General features: G+C 55.4%; 8 protein-coding genes across 8 annotated transcripts; 5 read left to right on the forward strand and 3 right to left on the reverse strand.

The window, feature by feature from the left end:
- The first annotated feature begins 103 nt into the window (after nt 1-103).
- WHR41_08272 (uncharacterized protein) lies at nt 104-1,957 on the forward strand. The gene is made up of 3 exons (XM_069376876.1): nt 104-294; nt 412-733; nt 800-1,957. Exons 1-3 carry the CDS (start codon nt 216-218, stop codon nt 1,686-1,688), a joined length of 1,290 nt encoding a protein of 429 aa, XP_069226197.1. The 5' UTR covers nt 104-215; the 3' UTR covers nt 1,689-1,957.
- A 1,586-nt stretch (nt 1,958-3,543) lies between these two features.
- Nucleotides 3,544-4,182, forward strand: WHR41_08273 (uncharacterized protein; the record flags this gene model as incomplete). Its single annotated transcript, XM_069376877.1, has 1 exon — nt 3,544-4,182. The coding sequence occupies one exon, from the start codon at nt 3,544-3,546 to the stop codon at nt 4,180-4,182; it is 639 nt and encodes a 212-aa protein (XP_069226196.1).
- A 270-nt stretch (nt 4,183-4,452) lies between these two features.
- Nucleotides 4,453-5,283, reverse strand: WHR41_08274 (uncharacterized protein; the record flags this gene model as incomplete). The annotated part of the gene is made up of 1 exon (XM_069376878.1): nt 4,453-5,283. The coding sequence occupies one exon, from the start codon at nt 5,281-5,283 to the stop codon at nt 4,453-4,455; it is 831 nt and encodes a 276-aa protein (XP_069226191.1).
- A 378-nt stretch (nt 5,284-5,661) lies between these two features.
- On the forward strand, nt 5,662-6,648 carry WHR41_08275 (uncharacterized protein). The gene is made up of 2 exons (XM_069376879.1): nt 5,662-6,122; nt 6,182-6,648. The coding sequence occupies exons 1-2, from the start codon at nt 6,002-6,004 to the stop codon at nt 6,487-6,489; spliced, it is 429 nt and encodes a 142-aa protein (XP_069226190.1). The 5' UTR covers nt 5,662-6,001; the 3' UTR covers nt 6,490-6,648.
- rps-14 (40S ribosomal protein uS11) lies at nt 6,443-7,653 on the reverse strand. The gene is made up of 4 exons (XM_069376880.1): nt 7,508-7,653; nt 7,340-7,412; nt 7,073-7,233; nt 6,443-7,012 (listed from the first exon to the last, which is right to left on the reverse strand). The coding sequence occupies exons 1-4, from the start codon at nt 7,575-7,577 to the stop codon at nt 6,861-6,863; spliced, it is 456 nt and encodes a 151-aa protein (XP_069226193.1). The 5' UTR covers nt 7,578-7,653; the 3' UTR covers nt 6,443-6,860.
- Nucleotides 7,654-7,810: 157 nt separating this feature from the next.
- WHR41_08277 (uncharacterized protein) lies at nt 7,811-9,967 on the forward strand. Its single transcript, XM_069376881.1, has 5 exons — nt 7,811-8,010; nt 8,335-8,395; nt 8,463-9,320; nt 9,378-9,509; nt 9,568-9,967. The coding sequence occupies exons 1-5, from the start codon at nt 7,928-7,930 to the stop codon at nt 9,742-9,744; spliced, it is 1,311 nt and encodes a 436-aa protein (XP_069226192.1). The 5' UTR covers nt 7,811-7,927; the 3' UTR covers nt 9,745-9,967.
- Nucleotides 9,968-10,173: 206 nt separating this feature from the next.
- On the forward strand, nt 10,174-12,158 carry WHR41_08278 (uncharacterized protein; the record flags this gene model as incomplete). The annotated part of the gene is made up of 6 exons (XM_069376882.1): nt 10,174-10,384; nt 10,445-11,010; nt 11,061-11,318; nt 11,373-11,671; nt 11,738-11,987; nt 12,050-12,158. Exons 1-6 carry the CDS (start codon nt 10,358-10,360, stop codon nt 12,156-12,158), a joined length of 1,509 nt encoding a protein of 502 aa, XP_069226199.1. The 5' UTR covers nt 10,174-10,357.
- Nucleotides 12,159-12,372: 214 nt separating this feature from the next.
- WHR41_08279 (uncharacterized protein) lies at nt 12,373-14,190 on the reverse strand (the record flags this gene model as incomplete). The annotated part of the gene is made up of 2 exons (XM_069376883.1): nt 12,373-12,645; nt 12,706-14,190. The coding sequence occupies 2 exons, from the start codon at nt 14,188-14,190 to the stop codon at nt 12,373-12,375; spliced, it is 1,758 nt and encodes a 585-aa protein (XP_069226198.1).
- Between the last annotated feature and the right edge of the window lie 3,418 nt (nt 14,191-17,608).

The following is a 17,608-nucleotide window of genomic DNA, read 5'->3' on the forward strand; positions in this document are numbered from 1 at the left end:
TTTGGGGACGGCGCGTCATAATGAAGCTGGCAGCGGCAAGCGGTGAGGTCACAGCTCCATGGAGCTTGCTGGGCCTGGAACCACCACGCTGCCCTCTTTTTCGAAAACATATATTTGTCGCTTATCCTCCGTCTTACACATCACGCTCACGCAAGCAATCCTATCAACAGAATCGCCTCCACTACCATCGCAATTGTCTAGTGCGCCCGTTAACGATGAAGTTCAATCTGGCCTCGTTGGCCACCGTCGCCTTGGCGACACAGACTGTGACCGCCGACTGGCTGGGCAAGGCTGGTAAGTCTTCCAATGCATCAGTGTTGGCGGTGCGAGGGTGTCCTCAGTGATCACTCTCGCATCGCCAACCAACTGAGCCAAAACGCGTGACTGCAACACATCCTAACGAATCGTGAGGCCGCACAGCTTACAACAAGTGGCATGAGACTGAGCTTGAACGCTGGCTCTCCGACCACAACGTCCCCTACCCTACTCCCGCCGACCGCAAGGACCTTTCCGACCTTGTTCAGAAGAACTGGGAGAATCACGTCATCAAACCCTACTCCAATTGGGACGCCTCGAAGCTCTCCAACTACCTGTCTTCGACTGGCAAGGAGATCAAGAAGGGTACCGAGAAGAACAAGGATAGCCTCGTCGTCCAGGTGCAGAATGCCTGGCATGAGACTGCCGATCAAGCCAACGAGGCTTACGGAAACACTCAAAGCTGGATCTTCAACAGGTAAGTCTCTCACGATATCCTCCGGAGCCAACTCCTGCACCAATGGCCAGCACTAACTTCTCGCAGCTGGACCGACTCTCAGCTCAAGGCGTTCCTCGACTACCACGGCATCCCCAACCCAAGCCCGCGCACCCGCGATTCGCTACTCCACACCGCCCGCTCCAACTACCAGTCTGCGGCGAACAAGGCCGGTGAGACCGCCAGCTATCCTGGTGACTGGCTCTACGCCCAGTGGTCCGACTCTGACCTGAAGGCCTGGCTCGACGAGCGCGGCATTCCTGCCCCTCAGACCGGCAGCCGCGACAAGCTCATCGCCTCTATCCGCCGTAACTCTTACGTTGCCGCCCAGGAAGCCGACAAGCGTTACAACTCCGTCTCTTCTCAGGCCGCCGCTGCCCAGGAGAGCCTCTCCAACCAGCTCCTCGACAGCTGGTCTGACAGCCAGGTCAAGGAGTGGCTGGACAAGAACGGCATCCCCGTCCCCCAGGGTAGCAAGCGCAACGAGCTCGCCGCTCTCGCCCGCAAGCACTCTGCTCGCCTCGCGGGCACTGACGCCAAGAACCAGGCCAACAGCGCGTACGGCGCCGCGACCTCTTCTGCCGGCAACTACTACGCTCAGGCTACCAACGATGCATACAGCAGCTTCCGCTACTACTACGACTACGTCCTGAACCAGGTCGGTTTCGCGTCCGAGGAGGCCAAGGCTTCTCTTAGCTCCGCTTCCGTCCAGGCCAGCTCCAGCGCAGTCTCAGCCTCTTCTGCCGCTTCTTCCCTTGCCTCCGCCGCCTCCAAGTCTGCTGCCAGCGCTAGCACCTCTGCCAGCAAGGCTGGTAAGGACGGCGCCGCCGCTGCTTCCGAGGCTGCCAGGCAGGTCTCCGCCGACGCTGCGGCTAGCGCCAAGTCTGCGTCCGCCGCTGCCTCTGCTAGCGCTCAGTCGGCCAAGCAGGAGTTGTAAGCTGTGATCGATCGGTCACTCGGACATTCTACGATGGAAGGTGCCCGTAGAGAGTAGCTTGTCTACTTTCTGCCTACCCTTTCTGAATACCCATCCATAAGCGATGCGCCATCTTCATGTTGTCGAAGGCGTCTCGATCGAATTACCTCCTAGGGGAGAAAAACGAAGTCATTTACGGCCACGATTGTAATCCTAGTTTTGTTTTGCGTTCGGGCACTCTAGCCTAGCTTAGGTACGAAGCCTAATATCACGATGATATGCCATTCAAATCACTTCCTTCATTTCCACTTTCTATGCTTCTATCCATTACATTCGTCATCTACATAGTGACCCATTACCCATTGAACATTCCTTCTTGAAGTCAACATCGCTCAAACCAGCCTCACATCCGCAAAGTCCCTCACCTCACTTGTCCTCCCCTCCAGACCCGACTGAACATTTCCCACTTGCCGAAGCTCCTCAAACCACGCTTCCAACCTCCCCTCCAACTCCCGCTCCTCAGCACACATCTCCTCAGCAGCCATCATCAGCCCATCCGCCTCCGCTACTCCCAACGCAACCGGGACTGCCAACAACAGCTCAGGCGTGTTCGCCGGTCCAACCGGCCTCTCGTCCTGCACCAGCTGCCGCAGAGGTTTAAGATTCGGCGGCACGGCCGCCAGCGTTGCGCGCCGGAAGGCCGCTTGCTTGCTCGCCGCGTTGGCGCTGCTGCTGCCGGCGCTCTCGCTAGCTCGGCGGGATGCTTCGCGGTGCGAGCCCGTGTTGTCCATTGTATTGAGCTGGTTGAGCGTGAAGGCGTGCATGGTGCGGGAGTAGTTTGGCAAGGTCGGGGTCCTTAGGGCTGAGGCTGGTGAGGGGAGCTGGGAGGCTGTGTGCGCGTGGAGGGCGCGGGAGTAGGCTTCTTGGTCGATGGTGCATTGGGTTGGGTTAGAGGTTAGGCTGGCGGTTGGGGAGCCGGTTGCGGGAAAGCTTTTGTCTGTTGGAGAGGGAGATGGGGTAGGGATGAGATGCGAGAAGAGATGTGGGAGGCGGGCTTGTTGATTGCGAGGGGCTTGCTGCGATGCCATGGTGGAGGGACCTGAGTGGGGAAATTCGTGGCTTTCTGGCCGGTGAGGCAGGTGAAGGGCAGCGCGATCAGGGAGTCGCAGAGGAAGTAGAAGGCCGGATGCCTTTCTCGAAGAGTTTCGCGAGATGGCATGTCCAGGATGCTTCTCCGTCTGCGCCGTGCTTGCCTTCTCCTGACGTGGCGCGAGGTGATGGAGTCATCAGCGCCATGGCTGCCACTACAAGCATCTTTGACTTGTTTGCCTTTGTTCTGAGCTCCAGACTGAGGGTGTGCTGCTGGCAAGTCACGATGCGGAGGGTCCGGGAACAATGGTCGCAAGCAGGAGATCTCTAACAATGGACGAACTCATGACGCCGCACTGGCCACATTCCTTTGTCGAGAGCAGCCGCATTCCACTCTTGACTGCATGCCAAGATCGCGTGTCCTTGCGATGCAAGCGGGTGGTGATGGTCGAGCACATTGATAAAAGACGTCCAGACTCGTAGCAGCAGTCTGCCGCAATGCTGCGGAATTGACGAAAGCGAACACTCGATAGAAATGTAATGATTTTTGCCCCCCAAAACGTGCCAGATAGAGATTCAGATTGCAAGACAGATTTCCCTCTGCAGTGTTGACGAGTACGGCAAGATGCCTTGTTGCCTCTGGTCTATCCTTATCTTAACGGCTCCGGTGCTGTGTCAGATACCAGATGGCATCCCGCTGTGTGCCAAAGCACCCATCGAAAACGCCATCAAGGCATCAGGCTGCTCTCCAACCGACTATGCCTGCCTTTGCGCGAGCCAGCCACTCATGTCGGCGGTTGCGAGCGCCTACACGTCGTGCGGCGAGGAAGCGCAGACGACGTTGACCTCCGCGATTGAGTCTATGTGTGTTTCATCCGATCACGAGGACTTATCCCAAGAACCTGCAGCGCCTGCAGCGCCTACAGATGACGAAAACGAGGAGCCTGATACGGCGTATGGCTCATTTGCCAATGCGAGTCCGGTCGAAGTCCAGCCCAGCGAGGAGGCTCCTCCGCCTGAGCCATCAGTCGCCATAGCGTCAGAACCCATCGGATATGACCAAACGCACTCCACTTCCACCGTCGAAACGCCGCCCGCACCTACAGAGCTGCCTACCAATATCGCCGCCCCAGAGACTCCGATTACCACCGCTGCGGCTTCGCTTGCCACAGATACGAGCGAGGCACCCGAATCCAGCTCTTTTCCGGACAGCGTCGTGACCACGCAGCAGATCACCGAAGGAGACCCGACTGGGCTTGTTGCCGCACCGAGCGATTCTTGCGCTGCCACAGCACAGCAGTCCTGCAATGCTACCGGGACGGTGGCTGTTTTCACTGGGAAGGCGGCGGCTGAAGGAGTCGCCGCGAGCGCAGGATTATTGGTGTTGGCAGTCGCTGCGATGAGTTGGGCTTTTGCTGAGTTATAGGTGGTTGGGTTGAGCAGACCAACGATGGAACCAGTATCCCTGGGGAGACCTCGCAGGCTCCGGTCCCGATATCGCAGTAGCATGAGTGAAGAATTGATCGTGGAGAGACCAGTGCGAATGCACTAATCAGGATTAGCAAAAGGGGTATCTTTATCATTCCAAAGTATCGCTTCAGTGCTCGCCGCTCTACCAATGCTGTTGTACAGACCCAGTACCATGTCCCAACCGTAGCGCCTAGCTAAACGACAATCAAATCGCCGACACGCCTCGTTATTTCTGATCGCCCAGCGCTCTGGCGGCGAGCACGTAGGCGAACAGAGCAGCAGCGACGATGTACCACTTGTTCTTCGAAATCCAACTCTGCTCTACAGCGTTCACCGTCTCTCTGCCTCCACCAGCAACCGCTGTGTTCGACTTGTTCGCTGCAGCAGCACCACTTTGGTTGGTGGTTTGCTGATGCAGGCCCAGGCTCTTCCCAGTCTGAGGGTTGATCCTCTCGCTTTCCATCCACTTCCAGTTCTCCTCGTCAACCTCAGGCCACTGCTCCTTGAATCGTTGCCCTCCGTCGCCCGCCTTGATTGCGCCGAAGCCGGTCTTGTTTCCACCCTGTTGTGCCTGAGTCTCCGCAGGCTGTCCAGAAAGTGTCCTCTTCGTGCTCCCACCGCCCGTGCTGTTCCACCATCTCGTCCTGCTAGCAAACAACTTCCTCTCCGCTTCACTAGCACTCACACTTCCCGTCGTCATCTCCTCGCTGGTCATGAAACTCAGCACGCCTAGCAGAATCGTGCTAACCTCCCATGCAGGGTTGAAGCTCTTCGGGTGGAAATCGCTAATACTCAGACACAGGCGCTCGGAGCAGCGGAACCGACCGCTCGGAGTGTGCATGCGGATCGCGGGCGGAGCGAAAGGATAGTCTGGAGGGAAAACCAGTGTACCCCAGTACTGGCCATTCTCGTAGGGTGTGCCGGGTGGGCCGGTCAGGATGTAGTGCCATTCGAGGATGTTGGACTCTGACGGGTGGGCGGTGATGTATTCTGGCGGCGAGCGGGACAGCGCCGCGTATTCGCGCGTCAGGCGTTTATGCGCAGCACGAGTGGCCATGTTTGTGTGTAAAGGGGTTTTCCGAGTATGCGTGGTCGTAACAAACGCCAGAGCCGTACAGTGATAGGCGTCCGCTCTGGGCGTGTAATGAGATGTTCAGGTTAGGCCTGACGAGTGCCTGGAGCGACTGTGATGAATGGCCGCAAATGCGCGGTAATGATCCAGAAATCCAGGGAATTTATGTGGAAATCTTGCAGAAGTTCTGTTGGGAGGGTCATGAAGGTGGCATGTTTCGGTTGCGAAAGTTGAGCACCACCCATGAGGTCAGCAAAGCCTTGGCGTCTCTGGCCATCCTCCATTCACTGCTGTGGCAGCATCGAGCAGTCAGCCTCGGTGAACGCAAATTGAAAACTACCTTGAAATGTTCGTTGTGACACAGCCAGATGGCTTTTCAGAGTTTTCGTAGCAATGACCAAGACCTCATCCATCGGCATGCCGAGGGCACCTTTCGCTCCTCGTGACCGATCCATCACAGCGCTTAGGTTTGTGGCGGGGCAAAGGCCGAAGTGAAAGAAAGCTACATGCATTGCTCACGCCCTTTGTGCATGTCTCAAGCAAATAGCAAAAAATCTGGCCCGATCTGGAAACTTCCCGACACCCCTTATCCTCCATAGCATCGTGATCCAGCATCTTGTACTACATCTTCTTGACCGCCCATCGCCCTCTCCAACGATCAAGCCTTGAATAGTCCACTACTCACAAACCACAACCGCGAAGAATGTCGGACCTCCAACACTACGCCTACGATGGCTTTGGGACCAAGCAGCGCAGAGATGTTTATTACAATCAAGCAGTCCGCATCCCCGCCGGAGCAGATAGGATTGAATGCTCAGGCCAAGGTGCGAAGTCATAATAACCCCAACCCTAACCCTAGCAACATCAAGCTCACATACGGCAGGCGGCTGGGACCCTAAAACGTTCAAAATTCCGGACGACGTGAACGCGCAGATCGACCAGGCTTTCGCGAATGTGGAGCTCACCCTGAAAGATTCCGGTATCAAAGATGGCTGGAAGACGGTGTTTCGTGTCAACAGCTATCATGTCGGGCTACAAGGCAACGAACAGGAGACGCTCGCTCGAATGGTGGAGAACATGAAGAAGTATATGCCTGATCACCAGCCGATCTGGACCTGCATCGGCGTGGCTGCTCTGGCGGAGCCGGAGATGAAGGTTGAAATTGAGGTTGTTGCTTTTGACGAGAAATGAAGGGAATAATCGACGGCGGAAGAGGGAACCTTGCCGAGCTGAGTATTACGCAAATAGGCGCGATCGGAATTAATGGAGATCTTCCATGCGTTCACTGAAATATCGCAGAGTCACCAAGAACACTGTCCCATCCTCACAAAAATTGTACACTTCCATTGGTCGAGATGCTCAATTGAAACTTGGGTATATTTTGATTTTGAACGTTGATCGTCGTTGAAATAGTATCGACACTGCTTCTTACGTGACTATTCGGAGCCCATGGAGACCAGGCGAAGAGCCGTTCTCCTCGATAATGTCACAGCAAGCAAATGCCGCACCACCCCATCCGCGAAAGACATGGCTGCAGAAGCCAGCAAGCATAGCGAATATGCTCACAGACGGCGACCACGGCGACCACCCTTTCTGCGGGTGGAGTCGGAGGGAGTCGGGGTGACGTCCTCAATACGGCCGATCTTCATGCCGGAACGGGCGAGGGCACGGAGGGCGGACTGGGCACCAGGACCGGGGGTCTTGGTGGAGTTGCCTGAAAAGAGTCTTAGTATTCTGGAATTCCCTCGACACCATACGCTTTGGGTATACATACCACCAGTAGCCCTGATCTTGATGTGGAGGGCAGTGATGCCGAGCTCCTTGCAGCGGACGGCGACGTCCTGGGCAGCCAGCATAGCGGCGTAGGGCGAGGACTCGTCACGGTCGGCCTTGACCTTCATGCCACCGGTGACACGGGAGATGGTCTCACGGCCACTGGAATCACCCAGGTTAGCCTTTGTACCATTTCTTTATTTTTGCACCAAATCGCCAAATGTTCTCGAGTCGCGAAATTCGGCGGTTGGTGGAGGTTCAGACGTACGAAAGATCGGTGACGTGGACGAAGGTGTCGTTGAAGGAGGCGAAGATGCGGGCAACGCCAAAGACGAGCTCGCCTGAGAATCGTTCCGTCAGCAATTGTTTCTCGCGATTTTCGCGCCGACCGACGGTGGTCGTTTGTCGCGAATTGGGCGGTTGCAGCGATTCTTACCCTCGCGGACCTGGGGGCCCAGGGAGATGTTCTCCTGAGGGGCGCGGGTGACCTGCTTCTTGGGGGCCATGGCGACGGTATTTGACGACTGGGGTGGTGGTATTCGGAGTCGCTGGAGTCGGCCGTGAAAAGAAGAAGTCTCGCTCGCTGGCGGTTAGCGGGCCGGTGGGGAGGAATTGGAGAGTGTGCGGTGCAGCCTCAGGCTAAAATTTCGCCAAGGCCCGAAGCTCGCCGCGGGCAGTCCGAGCACCGCCGCTTTTCATTCGCGACTTCATTCAAAGCCGCGCAGCTTCCCGCCATTTCTTTACCACCTGTTCATCTCACGTTTGCACTCGCACACTGCGCAGCGCATCCCAGCGACCGTCGGCCTTTGTTTGCGTAAGGCACGTATGGTGAGCGCGAGGCTCGCCAACCGCCAAAATGGGCGACGCAGTCGTGGGAATCATCGGAATGGGTGATATGGGCAAGATGTACGCCCGCAGGATCGCCGACGCTGGATGGAGGTAGGTGCAAAGATCTCGCACGAGTCTGTTTGCACTGTCTCGAAGCACAAATGGTACGTTCGCCCTTTTCCCCGACACGCACCCTCTCCTTGCATCCTGATGACTTGAGTGCATTTGGCTCGAGTATGGCCGCCTGGCACCAGCCATGCCATCTCGGCGTGGTTGACTGGGCGGCTGTCAATGATGTAAAATCTCAGCTACCTTATAATTTTTGTCTGAAAAGCAAAAGAAAAACACATCCGATCTTCACTACCAAACGAAGCGAAGAGTCTGTACTGACTGTGCATCAGATTTTCTATTATTTCTTAAACTCACTCTGTTCAGGGTACACGCCTGTGACATTCCGGAGAAGTATGATGCTCTTGTCCAAGAGTTCTCTGATCGCGTACGCAGTGCACCAATCCAATGTTACATAGTTGTCATATATAGAAAGCATGCTGAGGCTTCAGCAGAAAAACATTACCATATTGCAAAACGGCCATCTTGTCTCCCGCAGCAGTGACTGGATCATGTACAGCGTCGAGGCCAAGAGCATTGACTCAGTCGTAGCGCGCTTTGGTCCCTCGACTAAGCAAGGCGCTATTGTCGGTGGCCAAACGTCCACCAAGGCTCCGGAGATCGCCGCTTTCGACAAACACCTTCCCAAGGACGTCGATGTTGTCTCGTGTCATTCACTCCATGGCCCTGGTGTTGATCCAAAGGGTCAGCCTCTTGTGATCATCAAGCACCGCGCCTCGCAAAAGTCTGTCGACCTGGTGGAGCAGATCCTCAGCTGCTTCCAATCCAAATATGTCCACCTTTCAGCCGAGATGCATGACCGCATTACCGCGGACACCCAAGCGGTCACACACGCTGCCTTTCTCTCCATGGGCTCCGCTTGGGAGGCCAACAAGCAGTTCCCCTGGGAAGTGCCGCGCTATATTGGTGGCATCGAGAACGTGAAAATGAACATTACTCTGCGCATCTATAGCAACAAGTGGCACGTGTACGCAGGTCTCGCGATCCTCAACCCAAGTGCCAAGCGCCAGATTGGGCAGTACGCTGAGAGTGTCACTGAGCTATTCAAGCTTATGCTGGGTGGGCATAGGAAGGAGCTCACGGAACGTATTCACGCCGCTAGAGCTGCAGTGTTCGGAACGCGCAAGGTAGAGGATGAATTGCTGCTGCACGACGAGCTTCTCGATCAATTCAGTCTGGGTGAGAAGCCGGCGCAGAAAGTCCGCAACAACCATCTCAGTCTTCTTGCCATGGTGGATTGCTGGTGGAAGTTGGGCATTGTGCCATATGATCATATGATCTGCTCCACGCCAGTAAGTTCGCCATGTGGAGCTATAAATACGACAGTTATCTTGCTGACAAGGTCATAGCTCTTTCGTCTTTGGCTAGGCATTACCGAGTATCTTTACCGCAACGAAGACCTGCTCAATGAAAGCATTGACAATGCCATCACCGACAGTACTTTCGTGGCGGATGATCTGGAGTTCACTTTCGCTGCCCGGGTATGCGCGCTTCAACAATTGCCAAAGCTTAACATCATCGCTAACCTTGCACGTGCAGGACTGGTCTAACCGCGTCTCTTTGGGTAACCTAGACGGGTATCGAGAGAAGTTCGAGAAGATCCAGCAGTACTTCAGCCCTCGCTTCGCAGAGGCCACCAAGGTCGGTAACGAGATGATTAAGACGATCGAGGAGAACCTCAGAGCGCGGAAGGCGGAGCAGGAGGCAAAGGAATGAAATCACCGAGGAACGACCGCACTGAGCTTTTGCGGACGATGTTACAAACGAGCCAATGAGAAATCCAAAACGAAGGTCCAGAACTGAAAGCCACGTGCAGGATCCGCTCGAGGCAATAGTTTCCATTGAATACATATACCTCGGCCGGGTACTCATGCCTCGTTCTCGTTCGTAAGTAAATCAACTGACATCAAGAGTGGATGCTGTGTACCTTTAAAGTTCGAAGTCGAGCGTTTGCGGACCGGCTCATTCAAATTAACCGTAATCCAGGAAAGCTCGGGATCTCCTCCACATGATCCCCGGCTTTTAACCCGCCTGCCCACATGTTTACCCCAGGCTCTTAGGGCTCGGTGCCGGCCCGGCACATAGCCAGGCGCTGCGAATGGTGGAAGATCCGTAGCGTCCTCGCTTCTGGCGCCTCGGCTTACTGCTAGTCATACCAAGACTTCGAACCCGTCCGGCATTGGCTTTTGAGGCGCTGTGTCAGGCGTCCGCTCGCGTGCAAGCGAGTATGCATCGAGGACGACCGTGCTCAACGGCCATTTTGTATATCATTGCTCGATCGCCAGTCTGAAGATGGAGTTTCAAGGCACTCGATCAGCCACTCTTCACCATGGTGTTCCCTCCCAAGGTCTACCAAGTATGTTACCGAACGCACGACAGCTCTGTATCTTGCAACATGTCTGACCAGACCTTGTAGTTTCTCGTCTCCGTTTTCGCCTCGGTCGGCTCCATCCTCTATGGATATGATCTCGGCGTCATCGCTGGAGTCGTGGCTTCGCCCGACTTCAAGGCGCGCTTCATGCCCACTACGTCGGAGGAGGGGGCTGTAGTGTCTGTCTTCACTGGCGGCGCTTTCTTCGGCGCCATGTTCGCCGGCCCTGCTGGAGACTATCTTGGCCGCCGTCTCACTATTCTTCTTGGAGCTATTGTCTTCTGTGTCGGCGGCGCTCTTCAGACTGCGGCACAGAACCTGCACTACCTGTACGCCGGCCGCGTCATTGCTGGACTTGGAGTTGGCTTCTTGGTCATGATCATCCCGCTGTACCAGGCTGAGATCTCGCACCCGTCCATCCGTGGAAGTGTCACGGCCCTCCAACAATTTATGCTTGGTATTGGAGCGCTTGTTGCGGCTTGGACTACGTATGGATGCAACAGGAACTTCGCCGATGACAGTGCGCTGCAATGGCGTGTCAGCCTTGGTATCCAGATCGTTCCGGCTGGGATTCTTGCACTGTTAATCATGCTCTTCCCGGAGTCACCTAGGTAAGCGAGGTTGTGAGATTGATTAACCATAGAGACTGACGGTCAAACAGATGGCTCATCGACCACGGCAAGCCCGATGCTGGCCTTCGCACTCTCGCCAAGCTCCACGCGCACGGCAACGAGGCGGACACCTGGGTGCAGGCGGAATACGAGCAGATCCGCGACTCGATCGTCCACGAGCACGAGAATGCCGCTCAGTCTTACACTGAACTGTTCACCAACAAGAGCTCTTTCCGTCGCCTGTTGCTGGTCTGCGCTATCCAGGCTTCTGTCCAGATGACTGGTGTTTCCGCCATCCAATACTACAGGTACGGAACCGCGCTCGAAACTCGAGTTCACTGACATCGCTAACCCTCGCGCAGCCCGACCATCTTCGGCCAGATCGGCATCGATACCAACAACACGCTCAAGTACCAGGGTATCTCTTCGGTGCTTGCCCTACTCGCCCAGATGGTCTGCATCGTCGTCATCGACAAAGTCGGCCGTCGCTGGTGGATGATCGGCGGCAACCTCACCAACTGTCTCTTCTTCATCATTGCGACCATCATGCTCGCCGTCTTCCCGCCGGGATCCACCAACAACAGCTCCGCCTCCTGGGCCTTTATCGTCGTCACCTGGCTCTACAACGTCAGCTTCTCCGCGACGAACGGCCCGCTCTCTTGTAAGTTCCATCTTGCCTCGGCCCCATCCTCCCACATCCCACCCCCGTCTTCTCACAGCACAACAGGGATCGTCCCCGCCGAGGTCTTCGACACCCGCACGCGCGCCAAGGGCGTCTCCATCGGCGTCATGGTGTCCTTCGCCTTCAACACCATGATCGGCCAGGTCACGCCCATCGCCATGGGCCGCATCGGCTGGCGCTTCTACCTGCTCTTCGTCGTCTGCAACTTCACCAACGCGCTCTACTTCTGGGCTTTCCAGCCCGAGACCAAGCGCCGCCCGCTCGAGGAGATGAACTACTTGTTCACTAATGCGCCGTATGTTCTTCTCTTTGTTTTGGTCTTGAAAGGCAAATTGTACTGATGTTCCGATGTTGCAGGCTGTTCGTCCCGACGATGGATATGAAAGACTTTGCGATCGATATCGAGAACCGTGTGCACGAGATTGAGGAGAAGCAGGACGAGGTCGCGAGGCATGAGAGCATTTAAGTGGAGGGAGAAGTCTGGGTGGACAATGATCATCTGGCCCTCTCCGGGTCGCAAGCGTCGCTGTTCGGACTATAGAGTCGTACGTGAGGTGTGTAGCAGTGAACATACATTAAGACATTGACGGTTCTATCTTATCAGCAACCCATCATTCACCCCCGCTAATATACATCAAGAATACTATACGAAATAGGCGAGAAATTCCAGCATCCAGCCTCTAGCCCAGATTGTACGCGAACTTGCTCCAGCTGCGGATCTTCGCGCCGTACTTGTACAGGAAGAACGTGGCCGGCACGAGCGTCACGCACAGGAAGGCCAGCAGGCTCGTCGCCCACTGCGTGCCGAGGTCCTCGTACATGTAAGAGGCGAACAGCGGGAAGACGGCGGCGACCAGGCTGCGGATGAAGGTGTTGGCTGCCAGCGCGGAGTTGGCGTCAAAGAGATAGACGTCCACTAGGTAGACCACGGCCGGCATGAAAACCATGATGATCTGGAAATGGTTGGTTAGTATGTGTTTGATGAGCTGTAGGTGGGAATGGGGAGGACTTACACCACAGCCGATGAAGATTCCGCTCACGATCTGCGGCCAGGGGTTGATGCTGGGCTGAGACGTCCAGGCGAACCAGAACAGGCCGATCACAAGGATGACGCCGCCGACCATCATCGGAGGTAGGCGTTCTTCGGGAATGACTTTCTTGGCCTTGACCAATTTGGGCGTGAAGATGGCTTTGGTTTCCCACGTCAGGGCAGCGCAAGCGATCAGTACACCGATGAAGATGGCGATGAAAGGCAGCGACGCGGTGCCAAAGGGAATCTGTCGGTCCAGCTCGAAACTGAACGGGTATGCGAAGAAGATGAGGTACAGGATGCCGTACACCAAGCTGATGTAGACGGTCATCACGATCAGGATGGGCTCTTTGATCATCATCTGGACGGGTTTCAGGCCGTACTTGCGTAGGAGGAAAGCAGCGTGGACGGGCTCCTCGTCCAGCTTCGTGTGCAGAGCCCAATTCCTAGGCTCATGGCGCAAGCGTGCGGCTTTCTGCCTGAGCAGGACGGGGGGGAAGGTCTCCTTCACGGTGAACAGAGCGATCGCCCAAAAGAATGCCCCCATGATCATTGTGAACCAGGCAGTCCAGTGCCAGCCTAGCGAAGTGTTCTTGACGGTGAACTCGCCGACGATAGGACCCACAGCAGGGCCGGCAAAGACGGCCGCGGCGTATGCCATAGTGGCGACGGCCCGGGCAACAGGATCGAACATGTCGACCGCCAACCCAGGAACGATGGCGAGCGTTGCGCTTCCGAAGGCTCCACCGAAGAATCGACAGACAAAAATTGTTTGAAGGTTGTTGGCGACACCGACCGGAATTTGGAAGACCAGGAATCCGAGCATTCCAATCATGAGAGGCCAGTATCGACCGTAGAGTTCGGAAAGAGGACCGAAGACCAGAGGACCAAGCGCAAACCCTACGACATACAGGGTGACTCCCAAAATCATCACTTCCTGACTGACACCAAACTCCTCAGCTGTTACGGTGGTCGCAGTGGACCAGACGGAGCTTCCAAACGAGACGACAAAAGTCATGAAGGCCAGAATCATGATAGACTGCCATTTGTACACCGAGCTCCAATTCTGAGGGTTGTCTGGGTCCTGTGGTCCATTCCAATCGACGAGGTCCGTTCTTTCCTCTTGCGCTCCAGGTTGCCCGGGTTGCGACGAAGGCTGGTCGGTATGGCTTGAGGCCGGGGCTGCGTTGTCTTCTTCTTCATTCTTCTCATCGAAGGGCCGAGAAGCGGATTGCTCCCTTTCGGTCTTGAACGACCCCGTGTCGCTGTTCCGACGAGTGAAGGCTGAGGGCACAGGAGGGACGTCTGGTACCTCGGAGTCGAGTTTCTTGATGGAGCCTGCGGCCGAAGAAGTGCCGGAGATCCGGTTGTACTTGACGGAATTGACGATTGTAGGAGTTTCAGAGAAGCGATTGGTATTGATAGTATTGGCCTCCAGATCGCGCTGGCCTTCGGACGCTTGAGACATGTTGCCAATCCGATGGGCAGTGATCCTAAAATGGTTGAAGGGACAAGAAACGCAGACACACGTCGTGCAAGAGAAAAACGCAAACAAGGTGTGGCCTGTGCGGTTTCAAGCGGTCCGTATCTATGGTGAGATCGCAGGGAGTCGACGGATTAATATGAGACAGCGCTGATAGCACACAGACAGGGCATTGTCGTCAGAGACTCCACGAGCCGCATCTCGCATCGGCCAGGTGAGCACTACGGCGGCCGCGAGCTGAGAAGGTGTTGGGGAAAGGCCCACGACGGGTGATGCAATTGGCGAATCATGGTGCAAACGGCGCATTGCGAGCCATATGGCGCCCTACAACGGGGGTTCGGACGCGGGCGAGGTGCCTTGCACGAAGACGATCAGGGCGTCTTCTTTACCACACCGTGTCCCAGCGATCCGGCGGACGGATCGCCCCGTGCAGATCATTTTCGCGATCGAGCGCCGGCAGATCAGCGGACCCGATTCAGCGCGCGCTTTGTCCGATCGAGTGTCGTCTTCTTGCCCAAAGCAGAAGTCGCACTTTCTTCGACGCCTCAGCCGCATTGTCGGAATCGAACGTCATCTCCGCTGTCGTTGCTCCATGACAACGTCAACTTCGATCACACTTCTTCGCCAATACATCTCACAGCATCGCAAGTTGTGTCCGCCGCTCTTTGCGACAGTACACAGCGGAATCACTTCGATTTCCACGCGCTCCTTGATGCACTCTGTTGCAATACAGGGCCATAATCCCTGACAAGATCGTCCTTCGCGCTTGTGCCGTCGACCGAATCATCACACCAGATACCTTGTTCATTGAGCAACACGGGACCTATTATTGAAGCCCACCGCAAAGACTACCGCGGTTGGCCATTTCTTTGCCGGTTGTCAATGTGCTTACATGTTCCATTCAAAAATCTGGTTCTTAGCTTCAGCGCATTCAATTCCACATACGGTAAGCTTTGCGATCTCTAAAGCTTTACAGAAGTTGCGGCACTCAACGCAAAATCAAAGCCACGCCCTTGCGATAGAACACCGTAATCCTGGACCTGCTCTATCCCAACGGCATCCAAATTCAAGGCCTGCCGAGTAAAGGCGGATGGGACGCAAGCAATCGTTTCGCTAGTTTCTGTCCACTTCTTCAGATATCGAAGGCGCCACACTTGATTTTGCATGCATCGCACTCAGCAAGTCTTCGATGATGTTTGTCTTTCTCAGAAATCCGCAGTATATGACTGGCAGAGACAGCTGCTGGGAATGTGCTTCGCAATTTAGTCCACTGAGAACAAAAGGGTGATTCCAAGCCAACGCCCTGTTAAAGACGCCTAGCTGAAGCAACGTCGAATGAGGATCACGGCTTTCGTAGAGGATATGCAACAGAACCTGTAGCCACAGGCATTCTCGCAGAAGCCATGGCTCGGTGTTTTGTGGTGCAGCGTGGCGGCTTCCTCTCGACGCTTTTCGAGAGCTGCTGGCCATTTCTCCCCGATCATTCTCTGGCTGTGATGTTGCATTAAACTCTGATCTCCCAAGAAATTCGCTGCTGCTGTCCGGATAACGGCGGCTAGAGAAGCATTTATGGAATGAGATACTCCATGCTTGTGTCAGAGTATCAAGGCCTGCGAAGAAGCGCATGACATCTCTCACACCTCCTTCGTCGCACTCGTCGAGGGCGTCTATTATGAGCAACAAGCGCTCTCCTCGAAGCTGCAGCACCGCGTCTCGAATGAGATGCTTGAGTATGTCTACGGCCAGGAAGCGACTCTTTATCGGAGACGGCGGGAGATGAAGCAGTGACCGAAGCATTGGTATTTTATCCAGAAGCTGATGTAGCACGGCACGATACATCCCTTCGACCGAGCTTTTGAGGGACTCATGTGACTTTGAGAAGAAGAACGACAGAACCACGTAGTCCGGCATGCACTTGGTCGCCGCGTCCGCAATCCGCTTTAGCAAGACCGACTTTCCAGAACCTGGATGACCTCTAATCCATAGGCTTCTCGACTGCGAGCCTCGAGCGTTCGAAAAGACCCATTCGAGATCGCTCGGCTTGCTGAGTAACCAATCGCCTGGACCGTCGTGGCGGGATTCGACACCGGCGATTTCCTTTTCCATATTCTGGTAGCCAAGCGCTTGGATGAAGGCCTTACACTTCAGCACCTGAGGCGAGTTGCCGATCTGAGGGGGCAATTGACGGTAGGAATAGTAGTTCACCGTTTCGGCGTACACGTTGCCCATATGTACTCTGGCCCAGCCGTTGACTGAAATACCGCGATACTGCTGTCTTGCATCGCTGTCAATCTCTGAGCCGGTAGTCTCGTTTTGCTTTGGGGCAAAGCGACCACGCCTTGCAGCCTCGTCTGGAACTGCGGTCAAGAACTGGAACGAGTGCGCTTTTGCGCCGACGGAGTGCTTGCGCTTGCGCGATATGTTTGCATCCATCATCAATGCCAACTCCAATTGCCTCGACATTCTAGGAAGGCCAATTATAGCCATTTAAACACTTTGACTCAGGAATTGACCGAGGCCCATCAATGGGACTTCACCATGCTACCGTTACTCAGCCTTGCAGACCTGCTCGATTTGATTCGCTGAGGCTGCTCACCTGATGAGTGGCGCAGTTTGGAAGCACTGCATTGGGGCAAGAGGGTTGGCATCTACTGCTGTGGAACAAGGCGGTAAGCGGGAACGGAGATGGCCTTCAGAAAGACAGGATCACAATGGTTCATCAGACACATCAATCACACATCAATCACGCGAGGGACATCGACACAGAAGATACAAAGTGGCCTTGATACATCAGTACCGAGGCAACTCGACACTACATCCGCGCGTCTAATCCTCCTCCTCCTCCTCCCAGTGCGCATCCTCGACGTCCGGGATCTCGAAGTACTCGGCCGAGTCGACGTTGCGCACGCGAAGCTTGCCCGTGATGCACTTGCCGTTCTTCAAGCGTCCCTTCAGGCACTTCTTCTTGCCATGGCGAAGATCGGGGCTACGGGAGAAGTCAGCGGGGTGTTCTTGAGCGGTGGGGCCGCGGGAAGGAGAAGAATACTCACTCGGTCGGGGAAGGGCCGGCAACGGCCATGGCGGCGAAGATGGCCATGATGACCATGAGGAAGATGGCGGTTCTCATTTCGGCGGCTGAGATGCTTGCTTTGCTAGGGCGTAGCGAATGGAGGTAGTCGTGTGGAGAAGAGACATGGTTGCAGATTAAAGTTGCTTGTATACATAGGTGTGCGACAACAATACTAAGGTTGTTTCTTTGGTGGTGGAGGCATTTCACGGCGTTCTGGGAACAAAGAAAGCCGGCTTCGACGCTTGGAATTCTGTTCGCGATCAAGGATTGAGACAATGTTTTGGCACACATGTCGTGGTATTGCGGGTAATTATGCGTAGACAATAGGGCGAT

Source organism: Cladosporium halotolerans, assembly GCF_011745625.1.
Source record: "Cladosporium halotolerans strain TM138-S3 chromosome Unknown Sca39, whole genome shotgun sequence".
NCBI lineage: Eukaryota > Fungi > Ascomycota > Dothideomycetes > Cladosporiales > Cladosporiaceae > Cladosporium > Cladosporium halotolerans.